The sequence below is a fragment of the Beta vulgaris genome, chromosome 2 (assembly GCF_026745355.1).
Source record: "Beta vulgaris subsp. vulgaris cultivar EL10 chromosome 2, EL10.2, whole genome shotgun sequence".
In the NCBI taxonomy this organism is placed as follows: Eukaryota; Viridiplantae; Streptophyta; class Magnoliopsida; order Caryophyllales; family Amaranthaceae; genus Beta; species Beta vulgaris.
The window spans coordinates 13,043,000-13,066,770 of record NC_079203.1 but is presented as its reverse complement, the minus strand read 5'-3'; the positions used below and the strand labels follow the sequence as shown (position 1 = coordinate 13,066,770).

Here is a 23,771-nt window from a genome sequence, read left to right as displayed (position 1 = left end):
TGATAATGCTACTTACAATGATACTATGATTGTTCATTTGAAAAATCGTCTTACATCAAGGGGAATTTAGTTGGTAGTGGGTGTTTCTTTCATGTTAGGTGGTGTGCACACATCATTAGTTTAATTGTTCAAGACGGTTTGGAAGTAATTGAGAGCATCTTAGAGGACATTAGAAGTTTGGTGACGATGATTGCAAGATCGTCCCATAAAGCCAAAGAATTTTATGAAACCGCCCAAAAAAAATTCCATTTGGAAGTCAAAAGAAGGCTTCATTTAGATATGAAAGTTAGGTGAAATTCCACATTCAAAATGCTTGATAATGTCTTGTACTATAAAGATGTGTTTGTTTACTTAGGGTCGGTAAACACTTTTTTCAAGCATCATGTGCCTATGGAATCCGAATGGATTAAATTGATTGTTGTTCATAAGTTCTTAAACCTTTTCTATGATGTGACTTGCATGTTTTCGGCCGTTAATTCTCTCACTTCCAACTTGTACTAAAAGGGTGCATGGATGGTCCATAGTTGTTTTATTGAGACAACCAAATGTCCTCATTATTTTTGGCTAGAATGGTGGAGCCTATGTTGGAAAATTTTGACAAGTATTGGTCTGAGTATAATGTATATCTATCTTGTGCGGCCATTCTTGATCCTAGATTCAAGGTTAAATGTGTCGAATATTGTTTGGCCAAGTTGACTGGGACGGATGAGGCTATGATACGAGTAGAAAAGGTGTTGTCAACTTTGAGGGCTTTATATAATGATTATAAGTTGCAATCTTTAATATCACCTATCGTCACCCCCTCTCCTCCAAGTAGTCACTTTGTCCACCATTACTTTTTTGATGATTATAATAATTACAACCCAAAAAGTACTAGGACGCAACATGGAAAGTCAAAACTTGATGTGTATTTGGAGGATGAGCCCCTTGATTTGAATTTGGATTTGGATGTTTTGGAATTTTGGCACCAAAATGCAATTAGGTTTCCAGAGCTTTCAAAAATGGCTCGACATTTACTTATTATTCCAGTTAGTACGGTAGCTTCAGAGTCCGCATTTAGCATCGGAGGAAAGACAATCTCCCATAATCATAGCTCTTTGAAGCCCAAAACTTTTCAAGCATTAGTTTGTGTTCAAGATTGGTGTCGTGAAGAGCATGACATTGCTCTTGATTTGGATCATGATTCAAACTCTTGTGATGAGGCGATAAATGAAGACGAGGATGATGAGAGTGATGCAACTAGCTTCCTTGATTAGGTACTATATTTTTATTTTCTCATCATCAACATGTCTAAATATCTTATATTTTCTTTTTGTCTCATAACAACTCTTATAACTTTGTGCAGATGCATGATGTATGATTGATAGAAGGATCGTAAGTTTCTTCTTCAACCTTTCCTTTTATTTTTTACTGTACCAACTATTGCTATATATTATAGCCTAAATAATACCCTTGAATTATTGTGTAATCTAAACCTTAACAAATGATTCCTGCACAAGATAAGTCTAAAAGTCATCTGCACAAGATAAGTTCTGGTAAAAGCACATATTATACATAAACTTGAGGCAAAGCATTATAATCTGACACAGAAATATATATGAATCATATGGCATATAGCCCGGATTCAGAAAAGGTCGCCTACAAATATAGTAGACATATGACATATGGTCTTCCTCCTTATGCTCAACATTGTCTTCATCATGGCCTCACAAAGCTCGTCCCATTCGATATCCATCTCCCATCCAGTAGATCTGTAGTCACCTCGATCATGCATAAACTTACATGAGTCACCATAACCATAGTAGCCTGTTTCTTTGTAATCCTTACAAATGTCTGGTTGGTTAACAAATCCAGCAGATACTCTGACATGAACTGAGGCCCTGAGAGGTCCATGATCCCCACCAGCTTTCTCGACATCAAGAGTTTGCTCATGGCGTAAATCAGCTCTGTAATCAGTGTAGCTGTTGATACCCTTATATAGTTTTACATCACTAGATGTCTTATTTTTTTCATTCATTGATGTACAAGAGATGTGCCAAAGATATGTTGAAAGAAGGGTCTGGCAACAAAGAATTGCTGGACAAGATCATTGAAAAGATCAAAGCATTAAGTTTTCACATTCGAACCTACTACTGGCTCGATTATACCCAGCTGAACAATATATATTGTTATCGAACATAAGAATACTTTCATATTGCTCTAAACAAGTTTATCTCTGTAATGTAAATTTAGACTATTTTATCCTAATTTGCATGATATTTTCACTATTTAAAAGTGAATTTCTGAAATGATAACTTAGACTATTTTGAGCATAGTTAATTTCTTTTACTGTCTTCTCTACAGTAGAGCTTATAGCCCGTCTTCAGGCGAGCAAAACATATTTTGGGATGACGAGGAGATTGTAAATGAATGATGGTTACATGGAAGTTTTTGGCCCATCTCCTCTCACATGAGAGTTAATAATAGAGGAGAATGAATTGATTGTGATTTAGTGTTAAGGTCAAATATAGCGTACACTTGTATATATGCTGATATACATGTGTTGTATAAATATATTAGTGTGTAGTCTACACTCTATGAAAAGTAAATTTTGATTTTAAATGGGTCGGGCCGGGCTAGGCTTAAATGACCCTGATCCAACCTGGCCCGTTTAATTTATATAGTGGGCCCGACCCGACTCGACCCATTTAAGTTAGGCCCGGCCCGGCTCGTTGGGCACCTCTAGTTGTACTCATCAATAGTTTACCACCAAATGCTTCCTGGACCTTTTTCCAGAAATTCGAAAAAGGAATCGTGAATCCCTATCTGACACTATACTCGTGGGTACTCCATGCAACCGAATGACATGCTCAACATATACTTTGGCTAGGGCTTCCATACTTCACGTGTCTTTCATGGGTATGAACCTCGCAGTCTTGGTCAATCTGTGTACTATCACCCATATTGTGTTATTGCCTCCCCGACTCCTACGTAAGGCTACAACGAAGTCCATGGATATTAAATCCCACTTCCATGTTGGAATGTCTAGAGGTTGGATTTTTCCTTGAGATATCTTGTGTTCATTTTTAACCTTCTGACACGTCAGACATTTGGAAACAAACTCGGCCACCGCCCTCTTCATTCTAGGCCAATAAAACATCTTTTTGAGGTTCTTATATAACTTATCTCCCCCTGGGTGGACGGAATAGTTTGTGTTATGACCTTCACTCATGATCTTTTGCTTCAACTCTTCACATTTTTGCAGTATACACCACAAACCCTTGTAGCGTATACTCCCATCTTCGTGAATTTCAAACCTTCCGCTTTGCCCTCCTTAAGTTTCGCTTTGACTCGCTCAAGTTTTATATCCCAAGGCCAGCCCTCTCTTATTTCATCTAGGAAGTTGGGCTGGATGGTTTGGACACTCAATAGCTTTTATACTTCCCCTTCATGAACCACTTCTATCTGGAGTTCCAAAAATTTGTCACAAAGTTCGTGGCAACTACCAAGGTGTTCAAGCTATGGCTAGATTTGCGACTCAATGCATCAGCAACAATGTTTGCTTTATCCTCGTGGTATTGTATGTCTAAGTCATAGTCCTTAATGAGCTCTAACCACCTACGTTGTCTCATATTAAGGTAATTCTGGGTGAAGATATATTTGAGGCTTTTGTGATCGTGAAAATTCGACAAGTCATCCCGTAAAGGTAATGTCTCCAAATTTTCAAGGAAAAGACAATTGCGGCCAACTCTAGATCATGTGTTTGGGTAGTTAACTTCGTATGATTTCAGTTGACGGGATGCATAAGTTATGACTTTCCCATTTTGCATAAGAATACACCCCAACTCATTTTTTGACGCATCACTATAATAGACATCATATCCCTCATTCCCGTTAGGCAAGGTTAGGACAAGTGCTGAAGTTAATCTCTCTTTGAGCGTTTGAAAGACTTTCTCACTATCCTTATTCCAGCTAAGCTTACAATATTTCTTCTTTAACTTAATCATGGGCTTTGCTATTTTCGAAGAGTCTTTCACAAACCTCCTATAATAACTGGCTAAACCCAAGAAGCTTCTTATATTTGTGACATTCTTTGTTGTAGGTCATTCACTCACAACTTTTATCTTTGCAGGATCCACTGACACACCCTCCTTAAAGACGAAATGACCCAAGAATGTCACTTTTTCTAACCAAATTCACACTTCGAAAACTTTGCATACAATTGGTTCTCCCTAAGTGTTTGTAAATAAAATAAGCCTCCAATGACCCTCATGTTCCTCCTTGCTCCTTGAATAGATCAATATATCATCTATGAAGACGACTACGAATTTATCGAGGTAGGGTCGAAAAACCTATTCATGAGGTCCATGAAAACAGCAGGTGCATTGGTTAACCCCAAAAGGCATGACGGTAAATTCATAGTGCCCATACCAAATCCTGAAGGCAGTCTTAGGTATATCTTGATCAACAATCCTCAATTGATGGTAACATGACCTTAAGTCTATTTTGGAGAACATCCCTACACCTTGAAGTTAGTCAACAAGTCATCTATCCTAGGTAATGGATATTTGTTTTCCACAGTGACGTTGTTCAACTCAGAGTAGTCTATAAACAACCTAAAACTACCATCCTTTTTCTTCACAAATAAGACAGGGGCTCCCATTGTGACATACTAAGGTCTAATGTACCCTTTCTCTAGTAGCTCTTCCAACTGATTTTTAAACTCGTTGATTTCTGCTGGAACCATTCGGTATTGGGTTTGGAGATAGGTCCACTTTCGTACTAGGTCAACTGTGAACTTTGCATCTCTCCTTGGAGGCATACCAGATATTTCTTCAGGAATAACATCCTATAACTCTATGACTATGGGCACATCAGCAACCCTTCTCACGGAACACATAAATAGAGGTCATCCTTTGTCAATATAACTCTCAAGTTTCAAAGCATTGATTACTTTAATCCTAGGTTCTCGAGGTATTCATCTCTTATATGACACCTTTTTCCCCGAATGATCTCTCAGTTCCACCTTCTGTGCATCACAATCTATCCTATCCTTGTACTTCCCAAGCCAATACATTCCCAAGCCAATACATTCCCAAAATGACGTCTACGTTCGATAAGTTAAACTTTATGAGATGGGAAGGAAAGAAGCCCTCCCCTATTTTCAGTGAGACATTTAAGAATTTCTTAAAGCAATTAACAATATCCCCATACGCAATAACTATAGGCATAAAAATTGACTCGAACTTAAGCAATGCTAGAGTTCTAGCAGTTGTATGGGTTATAAAAGAAAAAGATGCTCCAGAATCGAACAATACTTTAACAGGAAGTGAGTTAATAGAGAAAGTACCCGTGACAACATCCCTACAAGATTCCTCCTCATTAGTCGTCATCATATACAACTTCCCTTTGCCCTTATTATCGTTGTTGTTGGTCGCAAGGTTCTCATTTGGCGCCTGATTATTTGCATTTGTTGGTGGTTTGGAGTAATTAGAGTTCCCATTGTATGCATTTCCAGCATTCCCATTCCCATTCCTAGGCTTGTCTCCATAACTCCCTTTCTTTTGGCCATTGGGGTTAACTTTATTCTTTGAGTAGTACTCATACGCTTTATGCCCCATTTTCCCACATTCACGACACTCCACCTTATTACCCTCGCAATCTCTCCCAGGATGGTTGTTTGGGCACTTCTTACAGTTGTAAACACGCTTAGGTCTGCGGTTGTTGGTGTTATTGTTGCGGTTATTATTATTGTGGTGAGTGTTGTTGGGTCCTTTATTGAAGTTTCTTTCGGAGGTTTGGTTGTTCTAGTTCCCATGGTGTTTCTTTTCAAATTTTTGAACCTCGGGGTTTGGATTCTCCTTTCGTTGCTCACCTTGTTTACCTCCTTTCTCTCAGGTCCTTATTGCATATAAATGGGCCACTTTGCCACAAATATGGTCCAATGAGGTGAAAGTATCTCCCCAGTCTTCCTTGCAGGTCAAGGGCGAGCCCTAATTCAAAGGATGAGGCCTTAGCTTCCTCAGTAGGGGTAATTTCAGGAGCAAATCTCATCAGCTCAATGAATTTGCGGTAATATTTCTCAACAGACATGCTCCCTTGTTCTAGCATCATAAACTCTTGGGCTTTCTGCTTTTTGAAATATGGTCGGTAATACTTATCCCTTAGGGATTTCTGGAAAGTTTCCCACCCAAAGTCAGATCGTTTTAGGAGGTTGTGCTTAGCTTGAGTCCACCAAAAGTGCGCATCCCCCTGTAGGTAATAGCTTGCTAAGGGCGCAATCTTGTCATCTGGACAGGTGAGGATTCAGAAAAGCTTATCAAACTCCCCAACCCAGTTTTCCAATTCTTGAGGCCCCCCTTTCCCATTCAGGTGGGTTCCTACGAGCAACCTTTTCAGACAAATCCCCATCTCGATTATGTCCTTGGGCTAAGTTAGTTGAAATCTGCTCTAGGTCACGTATCGATTGCTCGACATTTAGAGGGGTCTCAGACGTGCCACCCGAACGAACCATTATGCGCTGAAAATGACATAATGGTTATCTCAGTGACATACACATAGTCGTTTATTCACATAACCATTACACATTTGCATGTTCATACAATACGTTCATACACATAGTCTTTCTTTTTGATAAATTTAATAATAATTAAGCTATAAGTATAGTGTACAACATGTAATTATAGAATTATACAATAGGTCCAATTTATAGAAGTAGACATATTATCTTTCAAAACCTCAGCCGTAATTGCTCCACCGAACTAAAACAATTTAGTATTGCAACAAAATTTATTAAATTAAATTTATTGTTACAACAAAAACTAAAATCTATAGCGATAAAGTTACATATATATTAGAATTTTGGATGATGGAAAAAATTAGAGTTTGATTTTAAAAAACAAACTTAGAATATTATAGAGAGCTCCATCTAAGCATGTCATGTTATTGTTTTTAATTATTAATTTTTTATAAAAAAAATTAGTGTTCACTATAGATATAGATACATATAAAGTGTTTTGGATAAGTGAACATTACATTATGATTTTAGATAAACAACCTAAATTATTTTACTTGTAAATTGAATATAACTTTTGTTACAAATTCGCAATATTATAATTTCTTTACCATTGGAGTTCGAAATAAGTTTCGTATACAATATAGTTTTACAACTTATGAAAAATTATTTATTTGGATGAAGAACAACATATTATTTGTTCTTTATTTTAATTACATGTAAAAATAACTATAAAAATAGTGTATTATATGTGGACTATTTTCTATTAGATTAGTATTAGTTAGTGATCCCGGCTCAGTGAGTCCCTTCTTCCGTGATGAACTGTTGGCACCAGCCCGACATTTTGTCTCTGTGGACCGAGGAGAAGGGGGGCTCGTCGGGAAGAGGATTGTACGATGAGAGAAGCAAGGTGATTTATCATTTTCAAATATACAACACAGATTCTGGCAATGCAATGTAGTTGGACTCTCATGTCGATCCGAATGGAATGAATCATCCTTTCCACGGAGGTAAGTCTTTGCCTGCTAGGCAAGAGGATAGCAAGTTCCAAATTCTGTCTCGGTAGGACATGTATTTCTATTACTATGAAATTCATTGGGTTGCGTTCGACCGAACTCTATTCGTAAACTTCAACGGGATCCGGTAGCAGGTGCCCCAGACTTCTTCCTTTTCTTCTGATGTAGTCGGTTGTTTTTATCCGTGAACTACTAGGATCATATTAATGAAGACTCCCGAAGAAGACTTTCGGACAAAAAGAAGAATCCAAAGACGATACATTTAGTAACTCTACAGGTACCACTAGAGGCGTTGTAAGCAAATAGTTTTTTGAAAAGCGGCGAAGCTTGTCTTGTAGAAAATAGAAAAGTTGTATTGTTATTCGTAGAGGGGTCGCGGAAGAATATTGGGTTCGAGTCCCGAAGGTAGGGGATGATTATCGGCTCCTCATAAATCTAAAAAAGGAGCTGGGGCCGGATCACCCTATTCATTTGTTCTAAAAAAAGAGAATAAAGAGGGGAATAATCGACAAAGAATGACTCTTAATCGTTTCAATTTGAAATTCAAAATAGAAAAAGAGCTATCTTAACCTTAATCACTCAATTAAAGTAATGAATATAATATGTTGAATATTGAAATTGACGAAAGAAACGATAAAATGAAATAAAAAAAAAGGGGAAATTTTAAGAACAAAAACAAGTGGTATTGGAAACATTTGCCCTATATGTGCAAATCAAAATCGGGCAGATCTTTACCTGGAGTAGAGCATAAACCTAAAAAAAGAAAAGAGACCCATTCAAGAACAAGAAAATGACATCGTGATTTGGATTGGATCTCGATGATATGATACATCAATGAAAAGTAAGTTCAATTTTTTTTCGATTTTAGTAGAATTTTATTCTATTATTATATGGGTAATTTCGGGAAAGGAACAAAAAGTAATCTTTCTTGAAAAATAGAAAAGAAGACCCTTGATTATTCATTATAAGTTGAAAAAACCTCGATGAAAAAAAAAGGATATAAAATCTACACATTGATTATTTTTTCACAATTATCTACATGCTAAAATATGGAGCATAAACACAAGGGCTATAGCTTAGTTAGATAGAGCACCTCGTTTACACGCGCGCCAATGGTTTTCAGGGGAGTCCATAATGCAATCAAAAGAATTCATCTTTTTGATAAATCTATGTCTTACTCTATGACTTTGAGGAAAATCGATTATATCTTTGAAAATTATAGTATTAAAATTTCAATTATATAAAGATAAAAATACATATATATATAATTTTGAACCTATAGCATACCATGGTGGCATTACATGAATCAAATGAAAGTTTGTCAATGACATTGCAAAGGCATTATGCAATTCACTAATTGTTTTATTCATAGAACATTTATTGTTGACATAATTATTCATGTTTATTTTTTCACATATATCTATATATCAGATCTTATTTTTTTCTTCATGAACTTAATTCTACTAAACTAATTAGAAAATTAAGGTTCGCGTTTCTAGACTATTTGAGGTGACTGATCATAAAAAAAAAGAGAAAGTTTGATAAGTTTTGATATGGTCATGATGGATGAAGAGTTATATTTTTCTCTTAAACGATATTTTCGATTATTAATATAGGTTAGTTTTATATTTAATTTAATTATATTTATGATACCGTCATTATGATCTTTTTTTTCACTTTTTAATCTTTGATTCTATATGCATTAGTATTTACGTGCCATTAAGTTGTTACTAACACTCATGTTTTCTATAATATTTTATGTCACGCATCTATTAAATAAGTACCCTCTACCTTCTTCAAGTATCATTGGGGTGTTCTTCAGGTTAAAATTATGTTAACTATGTTAGTCATACCAATTATCAGGATACTATTTAATAATAGACTTAGCTACAATATTTAATTTAATATTAAAAATATAAATTTTTTATATCACAATAAAAAAATCTAAATTTAAGAGTATAATGACAAATATTTTATCCGTTCTTTTTCTACTGCAACAATGGATTTGGGTATGATTTTTAAGGAAATGAAAAAATAGGGTTCAGCATAGAGTTATCTTTTTAATTAACAAGTATAGAAGATAAGTAAATCCTTAATAAAGCATACACAGCTTTATGAGGCAATTTGATGAATAATTAATGATGATTTTATTAACATAAAGTAAAGACTATAGTCCATTATAGTTGTTTTTTACTAAAACTAGAACGATCCAAATAAATAAAACTACCCAAAAGGGTGATTATTGAAATAGAAAAAGAAAAGAGGAAGTATTTAAATAAAATGATGTTGAAAAATCTCATTTACAGCAACACAAAATCAACCCTGTTAACAAAAAATTTGTAAAAAAAATAATATAAACAATAACTCATGCAACGCACGAACTTCAAAACTAGTTATTTTATAGTTAGTTAACTGTTAACAAAAGTTAAGCATGCAACAACAACCCGAACTTTTGGGTTTAACTTTTGATTTCTTTGTATATTGATTGTAGCATAGCTCTTGAAATGTAAGACAGATTAAAATAAAAGAATAAAGTTATCCTTTTGCACTTGATCTGTTACTATGGACATAAAATTCTGGAAATGATCTAACTTTTGCTATAGAAACCCAATAAAATGTGGGCTTCACGAAGCTACAGCGTCAAACAGCTAAATACTAAATCTGATAAAGATGTACCCCTTTGAGGAGGCCATCTCTGGCTCTGTTAATTGCAGCAAAGCACAGGCATATATGCTCCTCAAGATCAGTGAGCTGGTCAAGTAAACTTGCTCGATTCTTTCGCAGCCGCTTCACAACTTCGTATATAGGGTACTTGTCCCTTCCCCTATCCAAGCCAAGGCGGATTAAAAGCCTATCTCCCTCTATTTCAGTATGTAGGCGTGACACAAGACGATCGATGGTGTCCAAGTCATTGTGCAGCACATAAGCACTCTTGGCTGCAGCATCCAGCTGTGTCATATTCACAACTTCCTTCTTTTTAATCTTAGACGGAAGAAAAACTGGGCAGCTGGAAGTGGCCACCAGTGCAACCAATGCATGAGCACCGATGGCAATGGCTGATACAGTAATTCCAACAACTGCTCCAATTAAACATAGGGCTGATGTGGTGGTGCCACAACGAATTTGACGAACCCTGCCACGGGACTTCTCAAGGCGGTGGTCAACCTGTTGTTTGAGCTGGGAAAAGCAAAGACGCATGTCATGGAAGTTAAGAGAGTCAGGGCATAGGAATGGATTTCCTTTCTGGTCAAAGTGAAAAAAAATATCAAAGGCATGATTACAGTGTGATTCAGTCATGGACTCTGTGTCAGCAGGTAAGGCGTCGACAAGATCATGTAAATGGGCATATAGGGAACGAGAATGATGGATACTGTGGTGTAGGAGCAGAAGGAGATGGCAAGTTTTTTCACTGTGTTCACAGTATACAGAGACAAGTTGGGTAAAAGTGTTGGGTGGGGCATGCCGCAGGACCTCTTCGGCAGACTCACGATCAGGCTGGAGGACCTGGGACAACAAAAGCTGCTCCTGGTGGTCAGGCTCAGTGTTCTCCCGTTGCTCGACTACATGGATCTTGGACCATATCTCATTGTAGGAACTAGTCTGGACTGCAAGTGCATATTCACGTGAGAGATTGACAGTAGGAGAAGGTATGGTACTTGCTCTAGGTGTTGTAGGCGTATCCTGTGATGAATTCCCTGCTATAAAACCAAATTACTGAAGCAATTAGACAGGCACAAAAGGGACGGTAGATAAGAGTACTCATAAGTTCCACAAGAAAATAAAATGCTAACAGAAATGCAATCTACAAGCCATGAACGCACAAACTCACTCCCATTCAAATTTACTAAAGAACAAGAAACTAAGTGTAAGAAAAGATCTACCTTCACCAGGAAGGCACGTCGGGCTAGTTACTGCTGTTGCTGAAGACGAGGCTAATGATTTCAAGCTCAGGCAATGCAGCATATCTCTGTACTTCTATCTGCCAAAAAGGGAGCATCCCCCTTCAGCCAAAAAAAAACTTCAAACATTACACTGCACACTGCAAAGCAAAACTTCAGCCATTAGAAAGGCAATCATACTAAGCTAATGTGAAACATGGTACTTAGAAGGGACTAAGGGAGTAACTTTAATATATTGCCAAGTATAACACTCCAAGTCTTGTTTTGCGTTGTTAAAGTAGAGACTAGTACCCTATCTTTACACCTTCAAAAGACTATATAACAGGTTCAATAGGTTTGAATCAAGGCTAATAAATTTTAGATAAGTTCACTTCAGATCATATAAGTTTTATACACAACTAAAACAAGTGTGTATACTAGTAAGTTCAGAAAAAATCTTAGGAGTTTGAGGTAAATAGAAAGTACCGTGCAGGTAATAGCTATATCCTGGCAGATACAGCAAAACATTTTATCAATGGAATTTATGGAAAGACCTACCAAAAACAACTTATATCAAGCAAAGCATGTTTGGCCGTAGGATGAGGGAGATAAGCAATAAAAAAGCAGACTTTTAGTTTCTAAAGAAAGAAAAGAATTCTTTGAAACTGAAGGATGAGATCAAATTGTAACTCTTATTAATGGATTGCTCAACTAAGAATTTCAAGTTACAAAACCAAATACTATGGGTAGAAAGACTCCATATTTTACTTCACAAAGTCACCAAAATTATTACTCTTCCAGTAAATTTCTGCCTTGAAAAGAACAATAGCTTAAACCTAATTTGCAGTTATTCGCAACCCAATGAAGGAGCAGCTGAGGATATTCATAGTCAATTGACAAACTGGTCGCTACAATGATCCCAATTCCGAATATTGTTCTAAACTCCTAAAGATTTTAGGAAGAAGAACCAAAGCAATGAAGGATATAAAGGAAGATGTATAAAGTAGGCAGATAAGTTAATTCAGGAGATTATAGATAAATGGTAGTAATTAGACTATGTATAATTGTATATATACTGATGACCACATATTTCATATCCAGCCTCCATATTTTGAAATCCACCCTTCTCAAATCTTGTGTCTCTTAAAAAAGACAATCTACCATCAAATTTTATCTAATTACCCTAGAAATCGCTTACTATGCCTAAACCACTACCATATACAAACCACCATAAAGAACCAACAACAGTAAATCATCATGAATATAAATTATTCCAAGAAGCAAATCAGCATTATCCATTTGAATTCATGACAAAGACAAATGAAAGTACCTTCTGAACAACTTCCCACTTGGCTCATTTCTTTAACTTAAGTATCAAGATTGAATGCTCAGAAAAACAATATTCCAAACTTCATTTTCTACTTCCTAAATCCAATTGATACATTAGAACTCATGTCACAGAAGAAGTTATATTATTTCTTCCAAAGATACCATATATATCAGGATAAAAGGAAAATCAGGGAATTAAGCTAAATTTACTAGTTCCCACACCATAAAACAAACGTCCATCAACCTCAGCTCACCATGAGTCCAAACACACTCCATTAAATTAAATTTAACAGTTTTCCTTTCGACTTAATGAAAATCACTGAAATGGTCATGATATTGTAATTTGTAACTAAGCTCATACACACCAGTAAGGATCCTGCAACCTAAAATTCCGAAAAATTTGTATAAAATCTACTTGTCGTCTCGGAAACAGCACAAATTAAAAGGTACTCCTTGTCCTTGGAGTATATAGCGTTATCAGCTATGTACTCCCAACTCATAAACTCATTCTTTTAATTCATATAATTTAAGTGCGCCTCGCTAAGGAAAAATAAATAAAATATAGAGATTGTAAGCTGGAAGTTTATAGACTATACTCGAAACTCAAAACCCTAAAATCAAATCAAGAACATACCTTATGCTTTCCGTAGATAGAGTAGAGAGATCAGAGTAGGAGAGATGAAAAAAGAGAAGTATCAGATAGGGGTTGAGGACGAAAGAGGAGAGAGAGAATGCGAGGATAGGAGATGGAGGTTGAGTAGGAGAGGGAAGAGGGAAAATAATGACGATGAGGTTATAAATTTTTGGAAAATTTGCAAAAAAAAAAAAACTTTTAAAGGTTCAAATTTGCGAAAAAAAACCTTATAAAGCATTTTTTGCGAAAACAAACTAAAATGTAAATTAATTTTGCAAGATGAAACCTAATGTCATTTTTCGGTATTGACCAAAGATTTTCCGGCATTGACCACTTCTATTTCCCTTCTTCCTCCATAATCCCCACCTAGCCACCACTACCAACACCTTCCACCAGCCCCCACTTCACGCCCAGCCCCCCATCACCTACAACCCATCCCTATCAGCAGCCCCCAACCCCTCCCTCCACCACCTCAGGTGGCAGCCCCCCCCCCTTCGCCCCTATCCTATCTCCTTTCCATTCTTCGCTCCCTCACCGCTCCCCCTTCTCCTCTCGCTTCGTTCATCCCTTCCCATCGCTGCGCCACCCAGAACCCCCCTCCGTAACCCCATCCCCCCGTAGCTTCCCCTCTCACCCAGCCAAGGTTTTTCCGACACCCTAAAGCATAAAGAGAGGAGAGAGAGTCGTAGATAACGAAAGTTTAAGTGATATTAAAAGTTAACTTATTCTAGGATATCAAAAAGTCAACTTATTTTTACTAGATGGCTTAAAAGTTCACTTATTCATGACAATTTTTCCTTTCATATATAATAAGTTACATTGACAATAAGAGTTCAAACTTTAGGTGATAATTTTGAAAGAGTTTGAACAATTCATTAACCTCTGTAGTTCCTAACTTTAAGGGTTCTTAGCTTTTAGCAGATCTCATTGACTTGAAGATGGCTTAACAGTTCATAACTTGTAAATTGGAGGTCCCACCAGAAGGGTTACTTGAGGGAGTGAAATAGAAAGTAGGAAGTAGGTGAGAATTTTACAAAAAAATTCATCAGTTTCAAGTCACCTAGACTCGTTAAAAGTTGAGACCTCCTAAAGTAGGGACCTACACAAGTTAATCAGTAGTTCAGAACTTTAATTGATTACCACCCAAAGTTCAGATCCCTATTGCCAATTTTTTATATAATTTAATTACAAAAATATAACATTTACATTTCATTCATTTTTGTTGTTGTGAACATTAAAAATGATAATGGCGGGGGAATTAGGGCTTTGTTAATTTGTCAATGATAGTGATCATTTGTTAAAACAACGAATTGGTAGATTGTAATAAATTGGTTCAATATTGGTCAGTGATTTTTGTATAAATAAACACATGTCATGAGATTGTACGTGTTTACCTAATCCCAAAGTTTTGGGTGTAATTGTTATAACATGTAACAACTCAAAAACCAAAACTTCATTTGTTAAAACTCAAATGGCATGAAATAAATGGCGAATGGCATATGATTCACATCATTGTTTGTATAGCCATGTAAGTTTTATTGGAGTCTATGTCTCTAAGTATGTGTTATATTTTGTTACACAATAAGTTATAGTATAACATGCTACACCAAGAAGCACTCCTATCTAATTACTCACCGTAGCCTCCAAATTTAAAATATTGTTCCACCACTACGTGTAGGTAGTGAAAATATTAAGTTATAAAGAAGAAATATTATATATGACAAGAAAAATCAACTAATATTGTTAACACTAGCCTTTGATCAAGAAAATTCTCCACAAGAATGATTGTTGGTCTTCCACACTTCTAACGTGTGCTGGCATAATACAGTTGATAAAATATGTGCTTATGGGAGTTCAATCTTACGGATGTAAAGTTTTTATTTTGCCCCTAAAAAATATAAAACTTCTTGCACCTACTTGTACAGTTTTCCTGTGGACTGGTAAATCTAGTGCAAATAGAAGAGCTCTGGTAAATCTAGTGCAAAGATCCAGCTTCGAAGCCAACTCGATATTCTAGGAACGCTGATACACAAACCTCTCCTCTTCTTCAATCTAGAGAAATTTGAATTGCTAGCATGTGTTGGAGAGCATATTTTTGAATTATATCTGGAAATGTGTTATCATATTTTATACTTCATGTAGCTCCAAAGGGATTATGCAACTTCTATATGTAACTATGTCCAAAAGTTTCCTTCCGCCGTTTGTGTTAATGGATGACATGTTCGAGGTTGTGTTAAGGGATGGCATGTTCGAGGTTTTCATTTTTTTTTGGTATATAAAGATGTTATTACCAAAGTGAGATAACATCAATCCCAATTCCCAAAGCTTACCACCTAGCCACCTTATCAAGCTAAGCCTACATGAGAAAGAAAGCCAATTAACCAATATAGCTTATGTTCTTAACTCCTATATGACTATGAAACATTAGGATTTGTACTTGCTGCACAACATCATGCACCTTCAATTGTGACTGCATTTCAGATTGCCAACTGTTTGGCTGGCCGTTGTATCTCATCCAATGTAGCACATTACCCCAAACTTCAACAACAAATTTACATTGAAAAAAGAGATGTTCTTTTGATTCAGCTCCTTCATTACACAACATACAAAGGATCGTATTGCAAAGGATCATATTGCACCCCTACTCTTTGCACCTATGTGCACTGGATCTCAAGAAATTTTGTCATTCTGGGATCATTGTGTTCTTCTCTATCCTTTCTAATCAAACACTACAACAAGAGCATTTTTACAATTTTAGTTTAGAGGATGCTGTTGGGACTTGGGACAAATATTTTTCAAACAAGATGATTTAATACAATTCAAGAGTGATACCAGTAACAAAGATGTTAAGATTGGACTCAGTTATATATTCGGAAGCAATAATCACAAAAAATATCGCAAGAAACAACAATAAGTATCAAAGAGAAAGATTTAATATTAAACCCTTGGAGAAAACCACATGCTCTAGGACTTTCTATGATGTATATGATGACTTACAAGGATTCCAAGATCTTTCGACTGATCACCCTAGAACCATAATCCCGTAGATCAAAGCCCTAACCCGTGTATACCCCAAACACCTCACATCTTGGCTTCTCCATTCACTACAATTATTCCTATTCCATAACCTATATATATAGTCAACTAGGAATAACTTAACCTTAGATAGAATAGAGTACATACTTTTATAAATACAATTCTCCTACTAGGAAACTAATGTCATCAACATACTTGGATACTTGCCAAAACATAAAAGATCTTCAAATCCCGACAAGAGAAGGATCAAAGAAAAACAGTGTCAGGAAATCGAAATTTGAAATTGCATGATATGTTTCCCCATATTATAGTCTTGCAACGCTTATGATTTCAGCGTAAACATGTTGCAGCGAGGATGTACTCATTTTGCGGTTATGGTGCAGCGGATTTGGCGTTGTATCCCTCAGCAAACTGTTTCATCCAAATCAGCAAGTTAAACATATCTTTGAATAACCTTTGCTAGGAAGCCATGTTCTTTTACTCTGAAAACGGATTGTAAGATTAGGGAAAAGTCCCTGAATTGGGATGAATTGTATTCACAATATGTAGGCTAGTACATCAGGAATCCTAAACATACAAGAATCTTAAATATACACAACTTATCAAAAAAATTACATAAATAAAATATTTACATATTATATTGGAAACATTGATTCTAATAATCCAATTTTTGGACCGTTTGCTCAAAATAATTCCACCTTTCTTATTATTTTTTAATAATTCAACCTTTTATTCTGATCCGCTCATATTAAACCGTAACCTGTTAGAACAACTTCATGACCACTAGAATAGGTTAATTGCACACGTTCCGAGTCTGAACTGAACGAGCTCCGCGCTGAATTAACCCGGTTGAAAGATATTGAGAAGCGAAGGAAGAGTTGAGGAGAGAGAAAGAAGAGGCAAAGAAGAAGTTGGAGGAAGTGGAGAGAGAAATAGGGGGAAGTTGTTAAGGAGATAGAAGAGGTGGAGAAAGCAACGTAGAGTCGTTTACAACTATGTTCTTTACCTAATCTACGATTGATGGTGATTTTCAATTTCTTAATGAAGAAATGGGAGAACAAATTGAGGGGTGAAATTAAGAAAGAGGAAAAAAAATGAAAGATGATGCTAGTTTGAATGGTTATTCAAGTGATGGTGGTTGTGGTTTGTGATTGCATAGGGAAACTGGAAATGATGATTATTGGTTTTTTTTCTCAACTATATTTCTAAATAAAATTAGTATGTTGGTGGTGTAAAAGATCCACAACCACCTGGTGGTGCAACAATTAAGCCAACCTGGTGGTCCAATAGTGAAGCGAACCTGGTGGTGGTGGAAATGTTACCTATTGAAACCTCCTATTGCAAGTAACTTTTCAAGCCAACCTACTTTTAAAGTTTAAGTGATATTGAAGTTAACTAATTCTAGGATATCAAAAGGTCAACTTATTTTTAGTAGATGGTTTAAGAGTTCACTTATTTATGACAATTTTTCCTTTCATATATTATAAATTACATTGACAATAAGGGTCCAAACTTTAGGTGATAATTTTTGAAAGGTTTAAACAATAATTCATTAACACGTGTAGTTCCCAACTTTAAGGGGTCTTAACTTTTAGCAGACCTCAGTGACTTGAAGATGGCTTAATAGTTCATAACTTGTAAAACGAAGGTCCCATCATAAAGGTTACTTGAGGGAGTGAAGTAGGAAGTAGGTGAGAAATTTACAAAAAGAAAGTCATCAGTTTCAAGTCACTAAGACTCGTTAAAAGTTGAGACCTTGTAGGGACCTACACAGGTTAATCAGTAGTTCAAAACTTTAAATAGTTACCACCAAATGTTAAAACCCCTATTATCAATTTTTTCTATAATTTAATTACAAAAATATAACATTTACCATTTCATTTTTTTTTCTAACATTACAAATGATAATGGAAGGGGAATTATGGCTTTCAATGATAATGATAATTTGTTAAAGAAACGAATTGGTGGATTGTAATGAATTAGTTTAATCTTGGTCAATGATTTTTGTATTAAAAAAAACATGTCATGAGCTTGTGTTTACCTAATCCGGGGTGTAATTGTTACAACATGTAACAACCCAAAAGCCAACACTTCTTTTGTCAAAACTCAAATGTTATGAAATAAACGGCGAAATGACATACGATTCACATCATTATTTGTATAGCCATGTCAATTATTGGAGTATATGTCTCTAAGTATCTAGTATGTTTTGTTACATAATAAGTTATAGTGTAATATGTTACACCCAAGAAGCACTTCTATCTAATTACTCACCGTAACCTCCAAATTTCAAATATTGTTCCACCACTACGTGCAGGTAGTAAAAATATTAAGGTTATAAAGAAGAAATATTATATATGACAAGAAAAATCAATGAATATGTTTCGGGTAAGAACTTGTAATATGATATTTGGGGAGTCGTCTCGAGCTGTGCCCCCGTCCATTTCGAGCAGGCCTCGTTTGGTCGGGCATAATCCTGCAAAATAAGGAAACCTACCCCGGGGGTGCCCCGGGAACGCCCCTCCGACGCTCAAGTCAGTAAATAACTTTGTGAAGGGAGAAAGTAGTGAGAGAAGTTCTCAAGTGGTAGAGATTAGATACCTGAGTTATGGGGATACGCTCCCTATTTATAGAGAGTTGTTCCAGATGAAAACTGCAATTTGTATTGCCAACAGAGGTATTTTCGTCCATTCAGTGATTTTGAGCCTAGTAAGGCTATAGGCTATTATATATGTCAGGCTTAATTTCCGGTGAGGGTATTTTTACCTTGTCACATGTTATTGGGTTCGCCATATTTTTGGGCCCAAACATTAGCCCCACGCTCATTATACGATAGAAGACCCTCTGTAGATCGTGTGTTGATCGGAATTACATAGACTATATATCCATGTTATTTAATCTCGTGGATCCACATGTAATTGGGCTGGTGGTCCATATTTACTTGCCATTTGCATTTGGCACCTTGTTTCCTTTTTTATTTTATGAGTAATGTACCAAGCGAATAACAACAAAGAGCGAAGGTTGACTTTGTTTTCATGTGACCCATTATACCAAATATTAATGGCATTATAACTTGAGGAAATGGCATTTAGGCGCTAACTTTCAACTTCGAATATTTAAGACCTTCGAGCAGACTAAAGCCCAAAGGCTTCATGCGACCTTCGATGATTGTACCCATCCTCCTCGAGCAAGGTAACCATCCTCGTGCAATTAAAAGGCCAAGGGAAGTGCAGCTAGCCATCGACGAGAAAGCTTGAGACATAGGAATAACATGATGTCAAGTAGGGCCGAGACTGACGCATGACTTCGAGCATGAGAGAGAGAGTTGAGTGCTCTGAGCTGGAGAGAATGCGTGGCTCGAGCAGAGGAGAGGAGTGAACCAACACAAACCTTCGAGGAGGTCGAAGTACGGACGTCCCGGAGCAGGTCGAGGCACTTAGCTCGTTTAATATAATTACTCCATGCATTTACGTGAGTTTGCACAGATGATACTCGAGATGTGAATTTAGCTGCCAACTTTCAAAAATATTTCCAAGTCTTCAAACCTATTGATTTCGTGTGATATGACCTCTTCGAGCATAACCATGTAGGCCATACTTGTATATATATCTCGAGAGGAGGAAGTTATCTTGGGAGCTTGAAAAATCACCAAGTGAGGTCAAAGTGAATGAAGGTATATATATGCTCGAGCTACGAGTTACTCGAAGAATGGTGGATGGTTGTATCTTCGAGTAGAGAGCGGTCGTCGAGGAGGTTTGAATTGTAAGAATAATATCAAGTCGAGTGATGATTTGGACGCATGATTTCGAGCAGGAGATGCGTTTTCGTAAGACAAGTCGATACGACACCAACTCATTCAACCTCGAATGTAGCCCTTCGAGCATGAGGTGCATCTTTGACCCTTCAAAGTGCTATGCGAGAATGAACCAAGTGAGCTCGAGCGAGAGAGAGAGGTGAGCTCGAGTGGGAGAGAGAGGTGAGCTCGAGCGTGAACCAAGATAGCTCGATGTGCGCCCACTGTATAAATGATTAGGTGGAGCAATATCGAGGCTTTTGCATGATGTATGTTGCGGCATCGAGCAGGGAGGTTTTTATTTTCTTCTCTCTCCTTTGCAAAGAACAGAGTTGAAGGACATGTGCCATCGCATGCAAAAATCATTCGCTCGAGCAAGATCCATGTCAATGAGTTCGATGGACTTAGTAGAAAGGCACAATGCTCGAGCAGGTTACTCGTAGAATGCCAAGCTTCCAAATAATTTGTATAAGTGTGTGGGTCGAAGAATGACCATGTCTATAGTCAAAATTAATAAAACAACCTGAACATGTTGTTTAAGTGCAACATATTTATGTGTATATATGATTGCTCGAGTGAAGGAGAAAAACCTAATAACTTAATGAGAGTTTCTAGATTCATAGTTTGAGTCACTCCGCTACCAACCAAGTACATAACAAGCAAAGGTTGACTTTTGCACCCATTATTTTATGTGACTCAGTAGTAGAACTTCAACATGCATCTTGTCAAGCAATTTGCATTTAGGCGCCACTTTCGAAAATTTCTAACTCTTCGAACCCATAAAAATCCATTCCTGTGCTATGACCTCTTCGAGCAGAACCATGCAGGTAATACTCATGCTCCTCTTCGAGAGGATGGGAAGTCATCTTGAGAGGAGGAAGAGTTATCGTCTTGAGAGCTTTGAAAAATCAGTATTCGAGAGGGTGAATGAAGTGAGCTCGAGCAAGAGCCGAGTGATGTTGTCAACATGAAACTAGTTAGCTCGAGCGGGAGGGGGTAGTGAGTAACTCGACCATGAGAGAGGAGTGAGTTGAGTAGTTCGATCAAGGGATTTGAGTAGCTCGACCAAGGGAGTAACGCGAGTAGCTCGACCAAGGGAGTGAAGTGAGTAGCTCGACCAAGGGAGTGACGTGAGTGGCTCGACCAATGGAGGAAGTGAATTGCTCGACCAAGGGAGCGAGTGAGTGCCTTGAGAATACCAGCTAGCACGAGGGAGTGCCCAAGAATATGTTTGTTCAAATGAAAAACATGAGAATTATTTGTCGTGCCGCTCGAGAATATCACCAATTGACCGAAGATATCTTCATGTTATGGAGACCGAGTGATTCGCCTATGTGACTCCCCTTTCGTCCAATTATCCCCACGCGTAACTCTTAATGTGGGACTTTCCTTCACATTGAGTGTTATGCGGAATTGCTCTTTCAAGAGTTGGTGAGCTCCAAGAGTTCGGGGGACATACATGAAACCTCCTCGAGATGACTTCGTTGAAGAGGGGGGGTATGGGACCTCCTTGAGGTGAGTAGGAGGAGGGCGAGACCAAGGAACTCGAGGGATCGTACTTTCTCGAGATGAATTGGGGGCTGGTGAGCCCCATGTACCTCAAGGGGCATCTTGGACCTCGCTCGAGATGTCTCAGCAGATAATGAGCTCCATGTATCTCGAGGGGGAATTTCGGACCTCGCTCGAGATGTCTCAAGGGCCAATGAGCCCCATGTATCTCGAGGGACGTCTTGGACCTTGCTCGAGGTGTTCAGGGTCTGGTGAGTCCCATGTACCTCGAGGGGCATCTTGGACCTCACTCGAGATGTCTCAGGAGATAATGAGCTCCATGTATCTCGAGGGGCATTTCGGACCTCGCTCGAGATGTCTCAGGGGCCAATGAGCCCCATGTATCTCGAGGGGCGTCTTGGACCTCGCTCGAGATGTCTTAGGGGATAATGAGCCCCATGTATCTCGAGAGGTGTCGGGAAGTCGTAGCACTTGACGGGGGTCGACTCCAGCACTTCGAGAAAGTTGGAAGACCTCGCTCGAGGTTACCCAGGGGCCAATGAGCCCCAGGTAACTCGAGGAAGTTAAGTTACCTCGCTCCAGGTTGCCCAGGGACTAATGAGCCCCCAGGTAACACGAGGAAGTTCAGAGACCTTGCTTCGAGGTTACCCAGGGGCTGATGAGCCCAAGGTAACTCGAGGAAGTTCTGAGACCTCACCCGAGGTTATCCAGGGGCTAATGAGCCCCAGGTAACTCGAGGAAGTTCAGAGGCCTCACTCGAGGTTACCTAGGGGCTGATGAGCCCCAGGTAACTCGAGGAAGTTCAGAGACCTCGCTCGAGGTTACCCAGGGGGCGACTGAGCCCCAGGTAACTCGAGGAAGTTCTGAGACCTCGCCTAAGGTTATCCAGGGGCCAATGAGCCCTAGGTAACTCGAGGAAGTTCTGAGACCTCGTCCGAGGTTACTCAGGGGCCAATGAGGCCCAGGTAACTCGAGGAAGTTCAGAGACCTCGCTCGAGGTTACCCAGGGGCTGATGAGCCCTAGGTAACTCGAGGAAGTTCAAAGATCTCTCCCGAGGTTACCTAGGGGCCAATGAGCCCTAGGTAACTCGAGGAAGTTCAGAGACCTCGCTCGAGGCTACCCAGGGGCTGATGAGCCCCAGGTAACTCGAGGAAAATCTGAGACCTCGCCCGAGGTTACCCAGGGGCCAATGAGCCCTAGGTAACTCGAGGAAGTTCAGAGACCTCGCTCGAAGTTACCCAGGGGCTGATGAGCCCTAGGTAACTCGAGGAAGTTCTGAGACCTCGCTCGAGGTTACCCAGGGGACAATGATCCCTAAGTAACTCGGGGAAGCGACCTCACTCGAGGTTACCCAGGGGCCCCTTGTTTACTCGAGGGCTATGACACCGTAGCTCTTGACGGGTGTCGATCTCAGCGACGGTGGTGGCCGAGATATCCCCAACTCGATCTGAGTGAGGTACCTAAAGGTAGGTCTTTGGCCTCCATCTGGGCGTGAATTGCCCAGGGAGTTAGAGGTCCGGCGAGGAAAGTTTCTCATGGTGGCGCAGCTGTACTCCAACAGTGGGTTTAGCTGGACTTCAAATAAACTCTAGGGGAGCAAGTGAGTAGCTCAACCAAGGGAGCGAGGGAGTAGCTCAACCAAGGGAGCGAGGGAGTAGCTCAACCAAGGGAGTGAGGGAGTAGCTCAACCTAGGGAGCGAGGGAGTAGCTCAACCAAGGGAGCGAGGCAGTAGCTCAACCAAGGGAGCGAGGCAGTAGCTCAACCAAGGGAGCGAGTGAGTACCTCGAGGGGCATCTTCGACCACGCTCGAGATATCTCAGGGATCAATGAGCCCCATGTATCTCAAGGGGCACTTTGGACCTCGCTCGAGATATCTTAGGGGATAATGGACCCCATGTATCTCGAGAGACATCTCAGAGCGGCTGCTATGATTAGGTGAACTTCCTCGATCTCGACATGAAGCTAATAAGGCCTATGACTTTGAGGAGAGTCTTACTGCCTTGTTGGAAGAGCTTTTGTACTTAGAATATATTTCTTCAAGTGAGATGAATACATGGTTCTTGACCTTAACGAGGAGCTAA

At 38.6% G+C, this 23,771-nt stretch overlaps 2 protein-coding genes across 3 annotated transcripts; one reads left to right on the top strand and one right to left on the bottom strand.

Moving 5' to 3' along the window:
* The first annotated feature begins 569 nt into the window (after nucleotides 1–569).
* LOC125494700 (zinc finger BED domain-containing protein DAYSLEEPER-like) lies at nucleotides 570–1,256 on the top strand. Its single transcript, XM_048638415.1, has one exon. The coding sequence runs from the start codon at nucleotides 570–572 to the stop codon at nucleotides 1,254–1,256; it is 687 nt and encodes a 228-aa protein (XP_048494372.1).
* An 8,685-nt stretch (nucleotides 1,257–9,941) lies between these two features.
* On the bottom strand, nucleotides 9,942–13,518 carry LOC104887311 (UPF0496 protein At3g19330). 2 transcript variants are annotated; one of them, XM_010671925.3, is made up of 3 exons: nucleotides 13,351–13,518; nucleotides 11,391–11,548; nucleotides 9,942–11,204 (listed from the first exon to the last, which is right to left on the bottom strand). In XM_010671925.3, the coding sequence occupies exons 2-3, from the start codon at nucleotides 11,470–11,472 to the stop codon at nucleotides 10,165–10,167; spliced, it is 1,122 nt and encodes a 373-aa protein (XP_010670227.2). In that variant the 5' UTR covers nucleotides 11,473–11,548; nucleotides 13,351–13,518; the 3' UTR covers nucleotides 9,942–10,164. The 2 variants fall into 2 exon arrangements, with proteins under 2 accessions (XP_010670227.2, XP_010670226.2); XM_010671924.3 differs by having other exon boundaries at nucleotides 9,942–11,207; nucleotides 13,351–13,517.
* Nucleotides 13,519–23,771: the final 10,253 nt, after the last annotated feature.

Coding starts and splice junctions, on each gene's coding strand:
- LOC125494700 (XM_048638415.1), top strand. CDS start 570: ATGGTGGAGCCTATGTTGGAAAATTTTGACAAGTATTGGTCTGAGTAT.
- LOC104887311 (XM_010671924.3), bottom strand. CDS start 11,472: ATGCTGCATTGCCTGAGCTTGAAATCATTAGCCTCGTCTTCAGCAACA. Junction 11,208..11,390: donor GACGTGCCTTCCTGGTGAAG/GTAGATCTTTTC, acceptor TTGGTTTTATAG/CAGGGAATTCATCACAGGAT.